The 19,055-nt window shown below is 49.0% G+C and overlaps 1 protein-coding gene across 2 annotated transcripts in view; it reads left to right on the forward strand.

Annotated features, from left to right (window-relative positions):
• The window catches only part of RHBDD1 (rhomboid domain containing 1), a 113,803-nt gene extending 95,458 nt beyond the window's left edge, over positions 1-18,345 (forward strand). Inside the window, exons 7-8 of one of the 2 annotated variants that reach the window (XR_001459405.3) lie at positions 4,279-4,430; positions 14,559-18,345. Coding sequence is in view for 1 of the 2 variants with exons in the window: in XM_015242361.3 (XP_015097847.2) it covers positions 14,559-14,653 (95 nt within the window). In the remaining variant the exon portion in view is untranslated. The remainder of the gene's footprint in view (positions 1-4,278; positions 4,431-14,558) is intronic. The other variant, XM_015242361.3, reaches the window with a different exon arrangement.
• The last annotated feature ends 710 nt before the right edge of the window (positions 18,346-19,055 follow it).

A 19,055-nucleotide genomic window follows, 5' to 3' on the forward strand; every position in this document is an offset into this window, starting at 1 on the left:
CACCTGGTGCCTGACTCCGTACCGGGCGCACAGGATGCTCGCAGTGGGATATTCACTAGTGTTAGGTGGAAGAAGAGGAGTTTTCTGGTCAACAGAAGATTGTCAAGGCAGGTGGACCATCACTCAACAGAACTAAAATTCGAGAGCACACATACTTTCCACCAAATCGTGCTGGACTTCACATTTGGCTCGGAGGGTCCTGCCCCAGGTGGTGTCCTCCCCAGGTGTCATCCTCGGTTCTCTGGGCACAGTGGTGTGGGTGTAGAACACGAAAGAAGTCTAGCCGGATGAGGGTTTGACCCCACAACGTTGTGTGACTGTTACTCTTTTGAGTCCCGAGCAACCAGGTGGTAACTTCCGTAGATGAAATGAAGACACACAGAAGAGACATCTGGTTATTTGACTCTTCTGGTGAGGCTGAAAAAGAAATGGGAGTTTACCCCTGAAGTGATCTGTGATCTGCCTGGAAATAGGGATTTCCAGGCATCAGGATACTCTTCTGTGTTTAGTACCCGACTCTGAGGACAGGGTGGAAACCTGCCTGCAGCACCAGAGCTGATGACCCTCCAGAGCGGAGGGCAGCATCATGTAAGTGGAGATGCTCCTGCCAGGTACCTAAGCTGGGCCTGGCTCAGGTGTCCCCGGTGTCCCGTTGCTCCCTGTATGAGTTTTAGGCCATGTGTCTCTTCTAGGCTGTACTCCTGTGACACAGAAAGAAACCAGCCTGAATTCACATACCATGTTGCTGTCTTGTTAAGGGCAGAGGGGAGAAGGGAGGTTAGGAGGGCATTACCTGGCGCCTAGGTGTTGCTTCTAAACCTGCGGGCTCTGTGAGCCCCCGTCTCTAGGCACCTGGATTGAGCACAGTGCTGTTCTTGTGATTTTTTTTTGCACTTGGTATTGCATATAAAAATGTGTGCTTCATTTATTCTGCCCCCTGCGCTTTAGAGAGGCATTGTCATCTTTTTCTAAGAAGCCCCAACCAACAGGGCAACAGCAAGAGACGGTGTGCTTGTTACAAGGCACAGGTGCCTAGGGCTGCGACAAGGCTGGCCCGACAAATCGGACTCAGAACACAAGTCACCGCTCTCCTGAGGCTCCTGTGCAGAAGAGGGACCTTTGTGGTTATGTTGTTCTGCGCCTTTGTTTTCTAAATGAGGAACTGGGGGCCCAGCGAGGCAGAGCACCTTCACCAGAACCCACACGTCTGGTGTCCCAGCTCTGACTTGTGTCTGCCCTTTAGCCCCTCCTCCATTTCGTTTCGCACTCACTGTGGTCTTGCCCCCGTGGCTGCCTCCTCTTTTTCTCTGTAAACATCAATACGAAATACATTCGCTTTGCTTTTCAGCCTTGCCCGCCCCCTGCGTGTCCAAAATAGCCGCTGGAATGCATGAGACTATTCTGCCTTCAGATGCTTATAATCCCAAAGAATCCCTTCTGGTTTTTTACAATAAAACTACTTGGATGTCGGTATTTTATGTTGGGAAGGCGAGCCAAGTTCACGATGCAGCAATTACAATGCCATGCATTATGTATAATTGGTAACGCGCCCCAGGAGCGCCGGTAAAGCGTGAAACGCCGCTCCGGCCCCGGCGCCTAGTTAGCGGGACCGGTGCTGCCCAGGGAGGGGCGCGGGCGCTGTCGTCCCAGGTCAACAAAAGTAAGGGAAAGTTCCCATAAAGCGCTGCACCCCGAGTTATACAAAGAGCAGCCCCTCATATCAGGCTGCAAATAACGCCAAGAACTTGGGTTGCTAATTGAGGAAACCTTTTGAGGTTTAACAGCTCATAAATCCGCGCAGGGAGCGCCTCATTGTTCTGAGGCTGTAAGTCTTGCCTTTGAAATGTAGCCGTTGTACTTGTATAGCACGTTCCTCCGAGAGCACCACTGTAAACATGAAGGGTTTGCATTTTAACATCCATTTGAACAATGTGGTCTGAAAGGAGTTGGCCCACATCAAAGGGAGGCTGTTTGGGCATGTTCTGTACGTTCTTTTTTGTATCGTATTTGAAGCTACCAATGACTCACCAAGGTATGTTCCACTTAGATCAGCCGTGCCAGTGTGGCGTCCTCGCCACCCTTGTTTTTCCTTCCCAAAGAGGGTCTGTGTCAGAAAACAGGTCTAAGCCTCTGGCCAGGGCAGTTGCCCTGAATCTACAGTCTTCAGATCCATAGAGACAATTCTGGAAACGTTGTTATACTTGGTCTAAACAGTAACAAATCTTGTGCCTTTTCATAGTCTTTTTTTTTTTAACTCAAAATCTCCCCACATCAATGTGCAATTTCTTCTTTTTCCCATGTAACAATTACAGTTCCCGTCCCCCCATGCCCTCATAATCTTACTTATTTTTTTTAAGAACCCACTCATTTTTTGCTGAGCCACTTGGCTAATGTGAAGAAAGTGTGGATGATAAAGGAGGGATGGGGTGTGGGTTTCCAAGGCAGCATAGTGGACTGTGGGGAACACAGGACTTCCACCAGCCTCTGGGGTCCAGACCCTGGGAAGTCACACTTCAGTCTGACCGTCTGTTAAATGAAGACAGTAGTTACTCCTCTGAACCTCCCTCCCTCCTTCCCATTCTTGTGCTGTTTGTTTATTTATTTATTCCTTGGGGGGAGAATGGAAACACAGATCCTCACTGTTCTCAGCCCGCAGAGCTCACCACCTAATGAGGACACATGGCACCAGGATGATCAGAGCCCTGTGTAATAACCTGCTGCAATATCGTGTACTTTGAAGAAGGGGGACTTGATCCTGGGAGAGATTAGAGCACAGGGGTCACGGTCTCTTTCCTGAGGGTTTGGTGTTTGAGCTGAGAGCCAGAGGAGGCAGCAGGGATCACTGCGGAGTCTGGGCTGAGGGAGGGCAGGCTTACGGGGCAAGGTACGAAGTTTGATCTTTATTCATGAATAAAAGGAAACTCTTGGAAGTCTTTGGGCAGAGGATAAAGTTGATGAGATGTGTGTTTTGGAAAAGCTGTCCAGCTACCCAGTGGAGAATAGCTGGTTGGATGACCAGAGCGGAGGCAGGACATCATTTAGGGGCTGGGGCACCAGTCCACACTCATGGAACAGGTAGCTGAAGCGGGGCTGGTGCCACCGCACATGCAGGGGAAGGGATGAGTTTGGGGACCATTCAGGTTACAGTGGCAGGATTTGGTGAGGAAGGGGAAACTGTCCAGGGTGACTAGGGTCTAGGCATGTGTGACTGACCATTGGACACCGGGGACATCCCTGGGTTGGGGAGCCTGGATGGTCTAGTAACAGGAGCCACTGACCCTTGATTGCTTTGGACCAAGCACTGGTGTCCTTTAATTCCTTCCATTCCAAGCACATCCATGGGATAGGTTTCTGCATTGCACAGATAAGAAAATTGAGGATTTTTTTCTCAGTTGAGAGAGGATACCGGAGCCCATCCTATCCACCGCTTCTGACCAGAACTGGGTGGCAAAAGGGCACTGTTATAAAACACCAATGTCCACTTGACCCAATCTTTAGAGCTTCTTTCTTACAACTATAGATAGGCGTTTCAGAGCTAGCTTTTTATCCGGCCACAGCACACACAGGGATTTCCCAAAGATGCTCAGAGAGCAACGCCCCACTTACTGAATCCTCAGTTATCCAAGGTAATTACAGAGTCCTAACTTGGAATTTATAAAGTTCACAAACATTTTGTTCTGGGGCCTCCTTTTCTGTTTATAAAATAAGTTTTATTTTACCAGAAATTAACAGACATAAAAGGTTAAGCCATTTTTGTTACTAAGTATCTCCTCATAGCACAGGCCGTTTTGGGGTCACTTCGGAGCAGTTCCAAGTTAGTTAGAGGCAGGCTGTTTCAAGGGTGTGCACGCAGTCTTGCGAAAGCCCGCAGGTCCTCCAGAGGCTGGAGGGCTTGTTCACTGGAGACGTTTCAGTCCCAGGGCACAAACATGCACACAACACACACGCACACACATCACACACACACACGCACATTCTCTCTCTATATTTGATGGATCAGAACCTGGTGTGGATGGGGGTGAGTTCATCAGAGAACATGCAGAAAGTAGCGATTAGGCCCAGGATCAGGCTAAATACCGTCATGTACAAAAACGAGCATGTGTTTAAGATGACCGTCCTACTTCTGGGGTGGTTTATCACATGACAGACATTCACCACATCCCACTTCCTGGCCACCTCTGACCCTCGTAGGGGATTTCCCAGCTCCCGGTACAAAGAGCAAGGCTCCTGCCTATCTGTGTTTCTCCTGATGACCTCTCACTGCCACTTGCCTCACAGAGCTCGTCCGTCTGAAGGGCTGCGATGGTGCCGTCCTCGCCTCCCAAGTCATCCCTGCCTTGGCCGAGGAGCTGACCCCGGTTTTCTGAGCCACCAACCCTTCAGACTTCACGGGGCTCGTACTGCTAACCAGGCTGTCATTCTTCTTTCAGGTACTTTCTCTCTTGTCCCTCCAGCCCCCTCCCTTCCTGTCCTGCCTTTTTTTTTTCCTTTTCTTAACCCAGTGAGTGCATGTGGCCAAGGTCATGGCATGGCTCGGTCTCCCTGCAGAGTTGGGCCGGTGGTTCTGCTGGCCTCCCTCCCCCGACCCTGCCCTCGGGCACGTGGTCCTGCACGCTTTGCACCAGTGCCTCAGGCAGTCACAGTGAGCTCCCGGTGGCTCCCTCCCCTCTTGGGGGTAGGGGGTGGGGGCAGTCCAAGGAGAGCGTGGAAGGGAGGAGGACCAGGTCACGTGTAAGTGGGGGGCTGGGAGAAGATGTAAACCCGTAAACAGAACCACTCTGATTAGTTTTGAACCACATCATTTTAGTATCACCGCCTCCAGGATTGTCTTCTTATCCAGACGGCACCCGTTTCTCCCTTTTGGTCTGGAGTTAGGGTGATACAGATCATCCCAGCAAGAAACGCTCGGCTCTGCCAGGCCCCGGGCACCACAGCAAGAGTGAATGCTGAGTTTAGAACCGGTTCAGATATCCGTATGCCCCTCCGGATCCGTAACCACATCTGCGTCTCTCCCAGGGCCTTGCCAGTCTCCTCTGCTCCGGAAGAAATCTGCTATGACATAGAAGGTGCTAGATGCTGGCAAGTAATCCCCGGGGTTGCGGACCATCTAGACAATGAACAGCCCATAACGTTCAGTACAGCAGCTCCTGTAGAGCCCTGATAACCCTAATAACCCTAACTCTGCTTACGACGTGGAATGGTCTGCTGACTGGAGTTTGTCCTAGTTTTCTTTGGCAGATTCAGAGCCACAGGCCTCTGGCTCCACCTGCTGGCAAGTGTAAGTCCTGGCATGAAACCCAGGGTGGATATTTTCAGTTGAAAATAAAAATCTGAGCTGTAGCTCAGTGATTCTCAAAAGCCAGTGTAGCTCAGAATTACCTGGGAGCTCATTAAAAATACAGTGGCCTGGGTGCCGTGCCAAGCCGGCTGAACGAAACAGATTTCCTGGTGACTCACACACTCACACCAGCGCTCGAGAACCGTGTCACCCAGAATTCAGGATCTGCACCAGCGAAGGCCAGGGATGACCCCACCGTGTCCTGCTCAGCCCCAAACAGAGAAAGTGACAAGCCTGCTTGAGGTACCCACTCCTGCCTCCTCCCATCTGTCCTGGTAGCTCTTGGTGAGGAGAGACAAAGCTTTATTCCCGTGGCATTCAGGAGCTCAACCAAAACATTGAAAAGTGGAGGAACCTGGCAAACACGACTTAAACAATTGCAAGGTCACATCACCAGGCATAAGTCGTGCGCTCGCATGATGCGATGGGGCAGGCGCTTCAGCTCTGTGGTCTTCTTCCCAAACCCTAACCCCAGTCTGCTGATGAGGAAGAACATTCTGCAGGCTGGTACTCCTCAAGAGGGTCAAGGTCACGGGAAATAAGAAAAGACAGAGGGAGAGCCAGAGACCAGAAGAGAGTAAGGAGACCTGACGACTAAATGGGCTGTGGGATCCCGGGACAGAAAAAGGAGATTAGTGGAGAAACTGGGGAGATCGAAGTGAGGTCTGGAATTTAGTTAATACTAATATACCTGTCCCTGGAAATGCTTGGTTTTGACAGCTAGACTGTGGTCATGTAAGATGTTTGGCTGTAGTATCTTGGTTAACTTTTCTGTAAATCTAAAGTTACTCCAAAATAAAAAGTTTATTAAAAATTAAAATGTCAGGGGCTGTGTAGAGGGTGAGGAGGACACTGAATTAGACCAAACATGTTGGGGGACGTTGCTAAGGAGCACAGGATGGCCGGTTCTCAGCCCAGCTGTCAGAAGTCACAGCCAGGCTGGCCGAAGGGCAGGCAGCATTCTCCAGAGTAGCTGCCCAGACTGCAGGCCGGACAGGAGGCCGGTGGCTGGTGTGGCCCATCTTCACTCTCCCCTCTTAGACCAGCCAACCCTGATGTGTCTCTGGGAACCAAGCCGCCATGGGAGCTTGCATCTCTGTGTGGAGGTCTGAAATGTCTAGTTCAGCCCCTTGGATAGACGAGGAGGCTGAGGCCCAGGGAGAAGTGACTTGTCCAAGGTCCTGGCGGAGCCAGCGTGCAAACCCACATCTAGTGAAGTGTGTTCTTCCACAGTGATTCTCAGTGATTCGAGACATCGTCTGCAGCAGGAACACCTGGGTGCTCCTGGAAATGCAGATTCCTTGGCTCCAGCCACTGAATGCATGCAGATCTCTGGCAGTGGGATCAAGCAGTCTGCATCTTTAACAAGTTCTCCATTGTTAACGGGCACTAAGGTTTAAGAATCACTGCAGCAAACTGGACAACCGTTCCGTTCATAGACTCTCCAGGACTGCCTGGCTTTGCCCAGACCTTTTGCATTTGAGCTGCTGAACGGCTGGGACCCCAGCTCTGATTCCTGCCTTCACTGGCTGGCTGGTTGCTGTTCTGTGGAGACTGCACTCACAGGGCAGGGCTGCTGAAAGGCAGCATGGGGAGAATAGAATCCGGCCGCCCCCACTCTTTTAGGATGATGCCATAGCAGGTGGCAAGTAGCAGGGCTGGAACCAGCGTGTCTCTGGGGGGAGGCAGTTTTATATCTTTTGAGCTCAATTTATTATAGTTTAAATTGTCTCTTACCCACTGCCCTCTCCTTTTTTTTTTTTAAACAATTAAATTAAAACTTACTCAAAGATAAGCCCCTGATCAGGAAGTGAGAGGAGCTTGGCCGCGGGTCTTGTGTCCAGCCCTGTGGGGACTGTCCCGTCCTCCTCCCACCATGGCCCCATTTCAGCATCGTCAGGAAGTCCAGGCCCTAAAAAGGCAGCAGAAAGCCTTCTCCGCCCGAGGGGTAAAGGTCAGGGGTCAGAGCTGGCAGAGGCCCCCATGCCGGGGGAGTCCAGAGACTGGCCGGGCAGCCATTTGGGCCTCGGGAATCCTGTGAGGCCAGAGGGTCTGCGTCCATCAAAGATGCCAGCCAGCCAGGCAGGCAGTGCAGAGCTGACCCTCACTGCAGGCCCTGCTGGGGCCCTGTTTGCGGGCAGGTGTGGGATCTCGATCAGAGACTTGCGAGGAAGCCGCAGGCTGCAGCTGCCCGTCCCGGGCAGGTCAGGCACATTAATATTCCGAAGGGTCTTCATCCTTCTAAACGTGGTCTGCACTCATATATAAATATTTCTTTTCAGGACTCTCTGCCCGCAAAAGACTTCCGTATTCTACTTTCCATTTTCTTTTTTCTGTTGTGAAGTATGTTCTCCAAGCTGTCCCTCCAGACAGAGCCCACGTCCGATTTCTCTGCTCTCCCAGCCAGGCACGTAGGGCCTCGTGTGTACGAAGCAACAAGAATTTGGAAACGAAGGGAGCCCTGTGTCTATTTTTCCAAGACTTTTCTTGTATCTGTCCAGTGGATATCCCTGGGTGGTTTTAAATTGAAAAAAAAAAAAAAGATACAGTCCCTAAGTTTATGGACCCGGGAAGGATGCCTCGGAGATAGTCAGCCTCTTTTCAGTTTTCAGAATCAGCTGATGTGATTGGGTAAACTCCATCTGAGGTGCCTCCAGACTCCTGACCAAAGGGCATTTTGTTTTAGATCAAAGGAAATCTGAAACATCCCAAAGCCCTTAAATGTGTATAAAAGGAGTTTGGAAATCATTCCTAATCTCATTAAAACCCTCTTGATAAAGTGTTAAGGTGGTGACAGAATTCTGAAGGGATTTTAGGCAGATTGACTTAAAAACTGGAAAATCCCTTTAGTATTAAAAATCTATATCCATTTGTTTAAAGAGATACATGTTTCTTGTTACAGTGGCTCCTAGTGGCAGACACGCTCTCCTCCTCAGCCCCTCTCCCGGCTGCTCTTCCAGCTCATGAGGGAGAAAATGCGTCAGGGATTACCTCTGTAAGAAGTTATAAGCTGTTCCCTGTTTGGAAGACACCTGATGTAATTAATTACCAAGGCTGACTTTTGCAGCTGGGCCCATTGCAAAAACCTTGCCAAAGGAGATCCTAAAATCTTGTTTTTAGTGAGCCTTTTCTAAAGCAGAGTTAAGTGTTCCTGCTGCTTTTAAAACAGACCCTGCCTCCAGATCACGTATTGTTCAGGTTTTCAGATTCTGGTTCAGGACTAAGAAAGGTAACTAACACATCTCACATCTGGAGCAGAATAGAAAGGGATCCGGGCTTGAATCTTGACCCAGCCACTGGCCAGCCGTGTGGCCTTGACAAGTTCCTGGAAATCTTTAAGCCTCAGTTCTTCTATCTGTAAAATGGACAAGGAAATTCTACTTAGAAGGGTAAGTAGAGTAAAACCCACAGATAGCAATATGGGTGAATCTCACACACATAATGTAAAATGAAGCTACCCACAGAGGGTACACATTGTACGACTCCATTTATGGGCAAAACTAGACAAAACAAACCCCTGCTGTCAGAGGTCAGCAGACCGCTTCTGGAAGGGAGCACATGGAGGCTGATGAGTGCTGGAAATATTCTGTGTTTTGGTCAGGATGTTGGTCCCATGTGTCCAGTTCATGAAAATTAATCAAACTGTACCCTTTTTAAAAGGAGCAGAGAGCAAGTAAGGTGAGCATGGAGCCAACATTCATTGTCTGCCCCCTCGACTTTCTGTTTTTGTTCCAGAGGTCAGACCATACAGTGTCCATGTGGTGAAAATCACTGGACCCGACACAGTGGACCAGGTGTTTCAGGTTGCTCCAGCTGCCAACTGGACTGTAGCCTGTTGATTTTAAGTCAGTTATACCATTCAAGGTCCCCAAAATTAGCCAATGAGAACGGAGAAAAGTGCAACAGGAAAAGTAGCACCTGAGTTGATCTCTGTCTCCAGGCTTCTCCTTTGGGGATTCCAGATACGGTTTCAGAACTGAGAATCCACACTGTTGTTGACCTGGTTGGCTGAGGAGTGGAAATGTGAATTTTTCTCTCTCAAGTCACATCTGTCACCTTTCTTGTAAACCATAATGAGACTTCCATCCGTATAAAAGTTACAAAGTTTTAGGTGAATTTCAGACTCTTAAAAAGATGGATGGATGGATCATTATAATTAGTGACTCAGAAGGTAAAGCGGTGTTTGTTGTCCTTAAGCATCTCGTCTTTTCAGTGTCCTGCTAGCTGTTGGATTTGGGGTTTCTTCCAGGCCTTTTTGGTCTCAGTAGATGACTTAGCAGTCGTCCCGTCAGAAGGCATTTTGGAAGCTTTATCACTCGTGGAGTTCTAATAAAGTAACACTTCTGCAAGAGAGAATACGGGTCCCCTGCTGCTGCCCTCATTTGACAAAAGAGGCCCCAGAGAACACTGGTGATTTATTTAGAGGTTTCTTGGTTTTTAAAAAAGGAAAAAAAAATGGAAAAGTGATTGCCTCTTTAGGTCCCTAATTTAAGGGAACGATGTGCCATCCTGCATATAATTTCACTTTAGTGTAATTTCACTGAGCAGCACAGAGGACTCATCAGATCACGGGCAGGATCCATGAATGCCAGCAAATTAAACATCTCTGTTTACAGGGATGGCGAACAGTAGGGAAAATGGCCATCAACGCGTGGCGTTCTTCTCAGCAATTCTTACGTGGGTGACATTGCTTCTCCTCCCTCAGATGGAAAACGTGGAGGCTACCGCATTATCCATCAGGGTAGAGGACTGAACATCTTCCCATCAAGAACCACAAGTCAGTAAATCTTACGATCTCGCTGCTGGTGCTGTGATTGAGCTAAGTCCTCTTTAACCGGGCGCTGTTCCTGAGGCTCTTGGAGGCATGCTCACTGTTCCTTTGAGTAAAATTGAGGGCTGACCTCCAGTTACAAGAACACAGAAGGAAGGCGCGTAAATGCTAATATTCTGTACCAGGTTCCTCAGAGCACGGCTGTTTCACCCCGGCCTGTAAATGTTCAGTGCATGATTTAACTCAGTGGAAAAAAAGGTGGTCTCAGCTGGGCTCTCCAGCTTTCCCAAGGCTCGAAAGTCTCCTTGTTTCCAAAGCATGCTGGCAACTGCAGGTTGTGAATTACCTTTTTGTATCTATTTCTTAGAGGGCAGATGTTTAGCAAACAGTAGACTGCACACTGTACAGAGCACTGCTGGTTGGTCCTCAAACAGAATTGGGCTCTGTCTTTTAAGAAGTGATGGGTCATTTTATTTTGTATCTGCCTTACACTAAGTTAGCCAGTGATACTGACAAGTAGGCATTTAACACAAGATTCTCCGTGATGTTAGAGGTTAAAAGTCCTAACATCCTCTGCTCCTCGGGCATTAACTGTGTGCCTGGCACCTGGCTAAACATTTTATATGCGGCATCTCTTCGCATCCTCTCAACAGTCCAGCAAAGGTGCTACTCTTACTGTCTCCTTTCTATAGATAAAGAAACTAAGGCCAAGTGAAGGTAGACTAGTTGCTCAAGGATGTGGAGCTGTCAGTAGAGGAGTCAAGGTTTAATCCCCGGTCGTCCAAGCTCAGAGTCGTTGCAAGGACCCTGGCAGTCACCTTGTTCCACAGCCTCCCCTGACACGTGGACCAACCAGAGCCTGCCAACCCCGAGGCTTGCCTGGGCTGTCCCTTCTGGTTCCAGGCAGGGCTGGAAACATCTCCCACTTCCGCGCCAGCAGTTTCCACTACACCCGTGGGCCCTCTAAGCCTTTTCCCGCCAGCTGAGGCGCGCCCAGATCCTTTTCTGTGTGCTTACTGAAACCTAAGTGCACCTTGAAAGCACGTTTCCAAGACCCTCTGAGAAATGCCTGAGGAGGTCCGGAGGCCAAGGAGAGAAGTGACAGATCATGTGACACATGCGGAAAGTACAGAAATGGTTTTTAAAAATAAATGAGAAGTTGGAGAATTGGAAGACCAAGCTTAGCTGAGACTGAGTGCAGCAGCTGGGAGGCCTGGTCCCCAGTGTGGCACTGACCCAAAGCACAGATGTGACAGACCAGGTGGGTGGCTGACGTCAAGTACGCAGTTGACTTCAAAAATATCAAAGATTCATTTAGACTTGGAAACTTGCCAAGGAAAGAACTGCGATTAAGGAGAATGTAGGGTTCGCAGCCTGAAATGAAGCGATAAGTCATTCTTCAGGCAGTCGGCTGGCTTTGGCATTATCAGGAACATTGAGTCCAAAGGATCTAAAATCCCCATAAAACATGCAACTCAGGCGTTGTTGCTGTCGTTGTCTTGTTGTGCTGCCCAGGGCCATCCCAGTGGAACCAGAAAACTGAACCACTCGAGGACTCGGTAGACTTGAAGGACCGGTGTGGGATCTTTGCGGTCACATCAGTGAAGACAGGAGGGTCCTGTAGAGTTGACAGCTTAGACTGGCTCTCCTTCTGTTTCTAGTTCAGGTAGCAGTGAGCGCCCCACATACCCACGAAGCAAGGGCCTCTCAGGTTTGGCCGGAGGATCAGGCAGAGCGAGATGACGAGATGCTTAATGTTCTCAGCGTGTCTGGGGGGTTGGCCATGTGGGGCTGGGGGAAGGGGAGGGGGCTGCAATCGTAGTCCTGAGAGCTCGGTTCGAGCACTTGCTTCCCCTCGCGCTAGCTTTGGGGCCTCGGGCATGTCCCTAACACTCTCCGAGCCTCAGTTTCCTCATCTGTAAAACTGGTGTCATAAAATGGGGACTCAAAGCTGAGTGAAATACGGTACCTTAAAAGGCTCTTGGGACAGAGCGATGACCGTTCCTCTCTCGATGTGAGTTCCCTGCTTCAGCAGCGGCATTTCTTCTGAGCAGGATGCCTTCACCTTAGGAGAATTGAACCACCGGAACCTTCACAGTCGGCCTCTCTCTGACTCCTCCCTGCATTTCTCCTCGTGGAACAGGCGTTTCCTTGTGGACACTGCGGTCCCATTTGGGAGTCTGAGTGCCTCCATGGGCTCGGGGCTCGTGGCCTGGAGTCACAGTGCCACGTTGAGCTTGCTTCTGCCCCTCCCCACTGCCTGGCCTCGCGGTCCCCTGCGCAGCTGGGACAGGGTGTCACACGCTGGCCCGCGCTCCCAAGTTCAATTTAGAACAGGCCTGTTGTTAAAAACAGCTGTGAAAGGGAAAGCAGGATTTGGAGCTCCTTGTAGAAAGCAGTTTTAAGCAATAAACTAATGGTGATTGGATTTATGAGCTTCTCTGTAATTTCAGAGCACTTACCACTTTGAACAGAAATTCCTTTACAGATACATATGGCCAAAACCCTCTCCAGTCAGACTTTTCATCCTACAGTATTCATACAGTCTTGGTGGTGGAAGTCTTACATGCCTGTTCATAGGTTTGAACATCATCTTTAATGAAAGTTGGTTAAATGACATATACTTCACTTATCAAAAGCCCTGAAGCGGAGTTTACCTAGCGGGAGTGAGTGAAGAACTCAGCGCCCCCGTTCACTTTGGGGTGGACTGGTCAGGAAGTGTTAACAGGGGTCTCAGGAGGGATTATCCCCTCGTGGTCTCAAAAGGAAAGGAGAGTCAGGCGTGGGTAAGTGTTGGGGTCTCTATCACAGTGGGGAGCAAACACATAAAAGGGGGGCCCTTTTAACGGACTTTAAAAAACTTCCTCATTGTCTGACAACTGAAATTCCAGCTTAGCCAGCTGACTCGGCTTCACACTGCTCTCTCTAACATCTTTTCATCATAGTCTTAACCATCACCATGTCGCTATGTTACCTGTCAGCATCTCTGACAAGAAGCCATGCTTGGAGAGGGAGCAGGAGGGGTCAGCTGCCCACCTGTTCTCCCTCCAGGCTCCAGCCCCCTTGCCCACCCACCCTTCCCAGCTAGGCCAGTGCTTCCAGAGCCAGCTGTGTCGGAACCTCAGAGGGCAGTGTTGGCTGGCTGACTGGTTGTAAGATGTACCTTTGGAAGTCATAGGCCGATGCCGCTGGGTCGAGCCCCTGTGTTTCTTGAAAGTTCCTGTGTGTTTGGGATTGTGTCAGGCACTGCGGAGCAGAGAGAAGTGTCAGAAATATACCCTGCCCTTTAAGAGCTCGCGACCCTAGCAGGTGAGCACAGCAGTGTGAGCCACGGCTGCCCCGTCCGGTGGGATGTGGTGATGTTGCATGAGGACCACCGAGAGGAAGGTGCTGGAAGCTGGGGAGGTTGAATTGGGAGAGAGCTCTTTCACGGGGGTGGCCAAAGGGCAGTGCGACTTGGTTGGGATGTTGGAAAATGAGCAGGACTTTTGCTGGGTGTAGGCGATGGGAGCGGCCCTTTCCGAGTGAGCTGACGGGGTTAGCAGAGGCTCAGAAGTGGAAAGATGCAGTCTTCCTGGTCCACGTGCTGAAAAGTGAACTACTGTTTGCACATCTCCGTCAGTGATGCCCCACGTGGCTGCCCCACGGAGGGGATGGAAACTCTTTCGTTAGATTTTGGCCGCTGGTTCCCTGAGGTCAAGGACTGCCTGTGGTCTTTCCTTTATTGTTCCCCTTAGCGCCTGGAAGAGTGTTTTTTATGCAGTGATTGAAACGCTTTTATATTTGTATGTGATCTGTTTGCAGCCCCAAGACACCCTTTCCAGTAATGATTTCCATGATCCTTCATATGATTGTCAAATATTATGCCTGCAGTTTCGTCCGCCTGCCCAGATGTTGGTCATTCTGGTAACGCAGCCCCTGCTCTGTGGGCCATGGTGACCCACAGGTGCTTGTACGTTTCGGGCAGGTGTGGTTCCCACCGGCTGGGGAGGTGCCGGAGGCAGCAGGTTAGAGGGAGGGAGAAAGGAAACCCAGGGACTCGTCAGGAGAAACCCATGAGCACTCTCGGCAGGGAAGTCAGGGATGGTGACAGGTTATTTCTGGACATTAAACAGAAGAAACTCAGCCCTCGAGACATTATGGAAATTAAATGATGCAAATTATGGAGCATGGTGGAAGAAAAACATAAAAATGGGAGGACTGTCAAGAAGTTTCAAAATAAGTCTAATTAGTTTCATGGACCAGACCTCACTCAAAATGTTGGCTTGAGGTTGAAATGTAGTACTGACAGCTGAAGATGAAGCATGCTTGTTGTATTTCTGTTTCACACTGAAGTAAAGACGACACCCAGGCCATCTTTTTCCCCTTGGATCCTAGGAGGCAGTGCCTGTAAGTGCTGGAACCGTGGGTGGGCAGCGCCTGACTCTCCCCTGTGCTTTCTCCCTCCAGGGACCGGCAGAAACAGCCCTCCGCCCTATGGGTTCCGTCTCTCACCAGAAGAAGAAATGAGGAGAAGGCGGCTTCACAGATTTGACAGCCAGTGAGGTGGCCCAGCCTCATGAGCAGATGTGGTCCAGTTGTGTCATCAGCGCCCTGAAGCCCCCACTTAGTTTTAAACAAAAGCAGGGGCCACCGCGACACTCCCAGGTGACTCACGTCTTCCACGGCCCGTCATCCTCTGGCTACTGTGAGTCTAGATTCACAAACAGGTGGTTTGTGTCTTGAAACCAGGCTCGTTGGATCCAGCTCACAGCTCCCTCGGAGTGGCCCTCCTCCTGCCTTGTTCTCTCTCGCAGACAGAAGGTCAGCCTCTCCGTGTCGGGATGGGTTCCACACCCCTTTCTCTCACTGCCGACTCAGCGATGCCCCTGCCATGTGGGTCTCTGACGACCGTGACCTCCGCAGGGAGGCTTGTGTTCACCAGCCCGGCAGAGCAGGCCCCCTTTCTGCTCAGTGCTTGACTTGGCAGGACGCTGGGAGCCATCCCTGGTCCTCTGGGCACTTTGCCATGGTGACCTTCCAGGCACAAGATGTGACTTCCATCCCAGGATGTCGTTCTGGTCTCCCTTGGCTCGGCCCCCGGGGCCCCACGTCTGGGCGGTGTCTGCAGTGAACCGGCTTAGCTCTTACGTCCCAGGGTGTTTTCCTGGAAAAACTTGAGTAAGACCTCGGATGGGAGACCACCCACTCACTCCACAACATATCAGGGAGCACCAACAGCCTGGGCTCACAGCAGCCTCTCCAGTGACAGCATCTGTTCCCAGAGATGGGACTCGTGTTGAACGAATCAGCAAAGCAGCCGCAGGTGCCCCATGCAGAGGAGAGCGACCAGTGGGTTGGTCACTGCGAAATCCCTCCTGAGGAAGTATTTTTTTCTCATAAAAGTGCCTTTTAATTGACCACTGTACCAGCCATTTGTCGTACACAAGCACCCAAGACACTCCCCTAACCTACGGACTCCAAGTCACTCAAGGTGTTTCCTGGTGCTTGTGTTTTATGAATAAAAGGGAAAAGTCAAATATCACCAATGTCTTATTCACTGAGATATTTATGTTTAAAGAGAGTTATATCCAGAAAAGGATCTTCCTATTTGGATTGATCTAGCATTTATATCATTTTCTGATTATGAAAGTAATATATGTACCTTGTTATATACATAAATCAAACATCTGGAAGGAAATATTCCCATGTGTTAACAGGTGTTATTTTGGAAGGTAGAGTATGTAGGATTTTGCTTTCCGTTTTTGACAATTTTATACTGCTGTCTTTTTTTAAAAATTGTGTGTATGTATTTGTATTTGTATTATTTTTGCAATGGGAAAACCAGTTTATATAAGAAGAAAAATATCATCAGGAAAATGGACTTAATAAGTGTTGTGTCTCCATCACAGTATACGCAGAAATACAAAAAAATACATGGACAGTGTGAAAATCACCTGTATCCCCACCACTCCTAGGCACCCAAGGTTAACATTTGGCAAGTACTGCTTTCTTAGTCCTCTTTGCATACATTTGACAAATTCAGACACACCAACTGTGCAGCTTTACATCCTGGTCCTGATCTGAATTGATCCACGAGAGGCTTCGCCTCTTGCATGTAAATGAGCTAAGAAAAGCACCTGACCTGGGAGCACTTTGACCTGCCAGCTGGCACGGTGATACCTGAGCTGTTCTGGTTAATTTGCAATCGATACAAAGCTACATGCGGCATATTTATAGTGTCAGTCGTACCTCTGCGTCTTGTCCCTTCAAACGTGTTGAAGTTTATCTCTTCAAGCTAAATGTCATTCCCCTTTCTCCCAAAGCCTTCAACTTTGACTTCCATTACCTCTGCTGGGAGTGACCTCATTTTCACGCACCATCTTCTCATAGCACCTTGGAAAGGTGATTCTGTTATAACACTTAGATCTCCCCCTGTTATTATTTGCACACAACTAGAGAAAGACGTGCCTTCTGCACAGGAGCACGGATTGTGAACGGCTCTGGGACGAGGCTTGTATCTTGTTAACTACATTTTCCACCCTGCTGTCTCAAAGACTGGCTCCTGGCTTCTGGTAAGGGATTATTAAATGTTAGTTTCTCATCAAAGTGTTTTTTTTTCAACACATTAAAAGTCCAGCCACTGTATATAGAAGTGTATGTTTTTTACTGCTGTTGAGTCCAATCATAGCAGCTCCTGGCTTTAGTTCACTTGTCAGATATAAAGATGCTGGAATTGGATTTTGGATGGTGTAACTGTAATAATGTACACCTTCTTTATCTATGGAGTGTGACATCAAACTTTACACGTGTGGGAAAGTTCATTTTAGTTATAAATACAAACCAGTTATCTTAGCACAATGACGATGTGCTAAATCCCACAACAATGAACACGTTCTGGGAATTACTGTAACGACTTTGTTCAGTTAATAGGTTTGCCTGTAACCAATGCTTATTATTTTCAATTTCTATCTTTTTTTTTTCCCTACAATAAGGAGTCTTCAAAGTTTTGCCGGAAAACTGGAATTGGGTTCAGAAAGACAAAACGAAAGCCAGTGTGTCCGACTAATTATCTCAAATAGGGAACAGGCATTTAGAGCTGGTTTTTAATTTGGTTTCTTGGCTTAATAGTAATTTGCCGATTGTTACACAGCTGGTTCCCATACTGTGGTTGTGGTCAGTCACCTTACGAGATCCCTTAACTCAGAATCTTTTCTTGGTTCCCAAGATGAGGGGGCGGTTAAAACTGCTTCTGCTTCATGACCTTGAATGTATTTATTGCCTGTGGTCCCAGAGTGGTAGACGATTGTTCAAGGCTTCCCCGTCCTTGGAGCTTCCTGCTGCGGAGGCTCAGACAGTAAATGGCTGGTTTTTGTAGGATTGGGTTCAGTCTACGCATTTGACACACATTCTGCTGCCTGAGAAGTGAGTTAAAGGGGTGAGATCTGCCGCCCACAAGGGACAGCAAAACAGGGAGAGAGTGGCAGAGGCTCCTCCTTCCCAGTCCTCATTTCCCTCGAGAGATTCAGTAAAGACTTGTAGTCAATTAGTCATTTAAAAAAACAAAACAAAAAAACCTGTCTTCCTTCCCTTCCCATGGATCATTGCAGTCATTTCCTTTTTTTTTTTTTTTTTTTTTTGCCCCTGGTCTTTCATTTTAGAATCACAGATTCTGCTTAGAAGGACCTTAAAATCTCTCAGTTCACTGCTCTCAATACTTAAAATGCCTCTTCACCCAGTTCTGGATAGCTCTGCCACTTCGTCTTCCAGATCTACTTGTGAGATGCCACTCACCGTCTCAGTACCTTTTACCGTCTCTCAGTTGCCGACGGATGAAGGTCAGACTCCTTAGCCTCAACCCTGGGGCTCCAGCCAGCCTCCCGACCCCACCCCCACGTGACCGTAACAGAGTCCATGCTTCTAACTGGGCTCATCGTCCAAGCTGTGGGTTTCCTGATCCTGCGGCTTAAATGAAACTGCCTTTTCCTCTCTCTCGGCCCATCCAGACCCTCCCCGTCCTGCCCCCAGACGCCGCAGCCCACAGCTCTCAGCTCTTGTGGCGTGTTCCTCGGAGTTTCCTCAGAGCCACTTAGACTTGATGGTTATCCGGCAATGGGAGGGGGAGCTTTCTCTCTAGATTGTAAGCTTCCCGAGGGCAGGGACCACGACTGTGTTTCTGTGCATCTCTTCATAGTACCTTGAACAATGCTTTGGAATGTCTGGAATGCCAAAACCAATAAACATGTGTGGACTGAAACAGAGACGCTCATTTATACCATCACCAGTGGGACATGTGAAGAGAGCTGCCTGCTGCTGACTGATGCTGTTGAGGTTTTGTGTGTGTGTGTGTGTGTCTGTGTGTGTGTTCTTGAATCACATCAGGAAAGAATCACTTGAAGGAAAGCATTTGCCCATAGCAACAGACAAATTCAGGCCTTTCCCAAGGCTTCCTGAGGCAGCACGGTCACCAGATGGTGGGGAGAGACCTCCCTCCTCCCGTGTCTGAGGCATTTCTCACGTCAGGACTGCTCTGACTAAGTGCACAAAACTCAGGAAGATTCCAGGACATCCAAAGAGTATGACCAGGGGAGTCCCTATGGATACTGCCAGATGTGGCCACTGTACTTTGGCAGGAATGTATTTGCTGTGTCAGTGCGAACCTTTTTTCCCCTTCTGTGGTATTTAGAGGCAGCAAGACAGTGATCTTGACGTCTTGTTCAGATGTTCAGATGAACTGGCAAATTTGAACATACGAATTACACTTTTTTCAAGGAAAACCAGACCACTGCTAACAGAAATCATCGAATTTGATGGTTATACCTATTGTTGCTTGGGAAGAGAATGGTGTAGTAAAATCAGTAGTGTTGTGTGGCTTAAAGAGGCTCTTGGAATCTGGGGCACACAGAAACAAGGACAGTGACTCTTGCCTCCAGATTGAATGAATCATACTCTGCATTTTAGCAGATC

Source organism: Vicugna pacos, chromosome 5 (assembly GCF_048564905.1).
Source record: "Vicugna pacos chromosome 5, VicPac4, whole genome shotgun sequence".
Lineage (NCBI taxonomy): Eukaryota > Metazoa > Chordata > Mammalia > Artiodactyla > Camelidae > Vicugna > Vicugna pacos.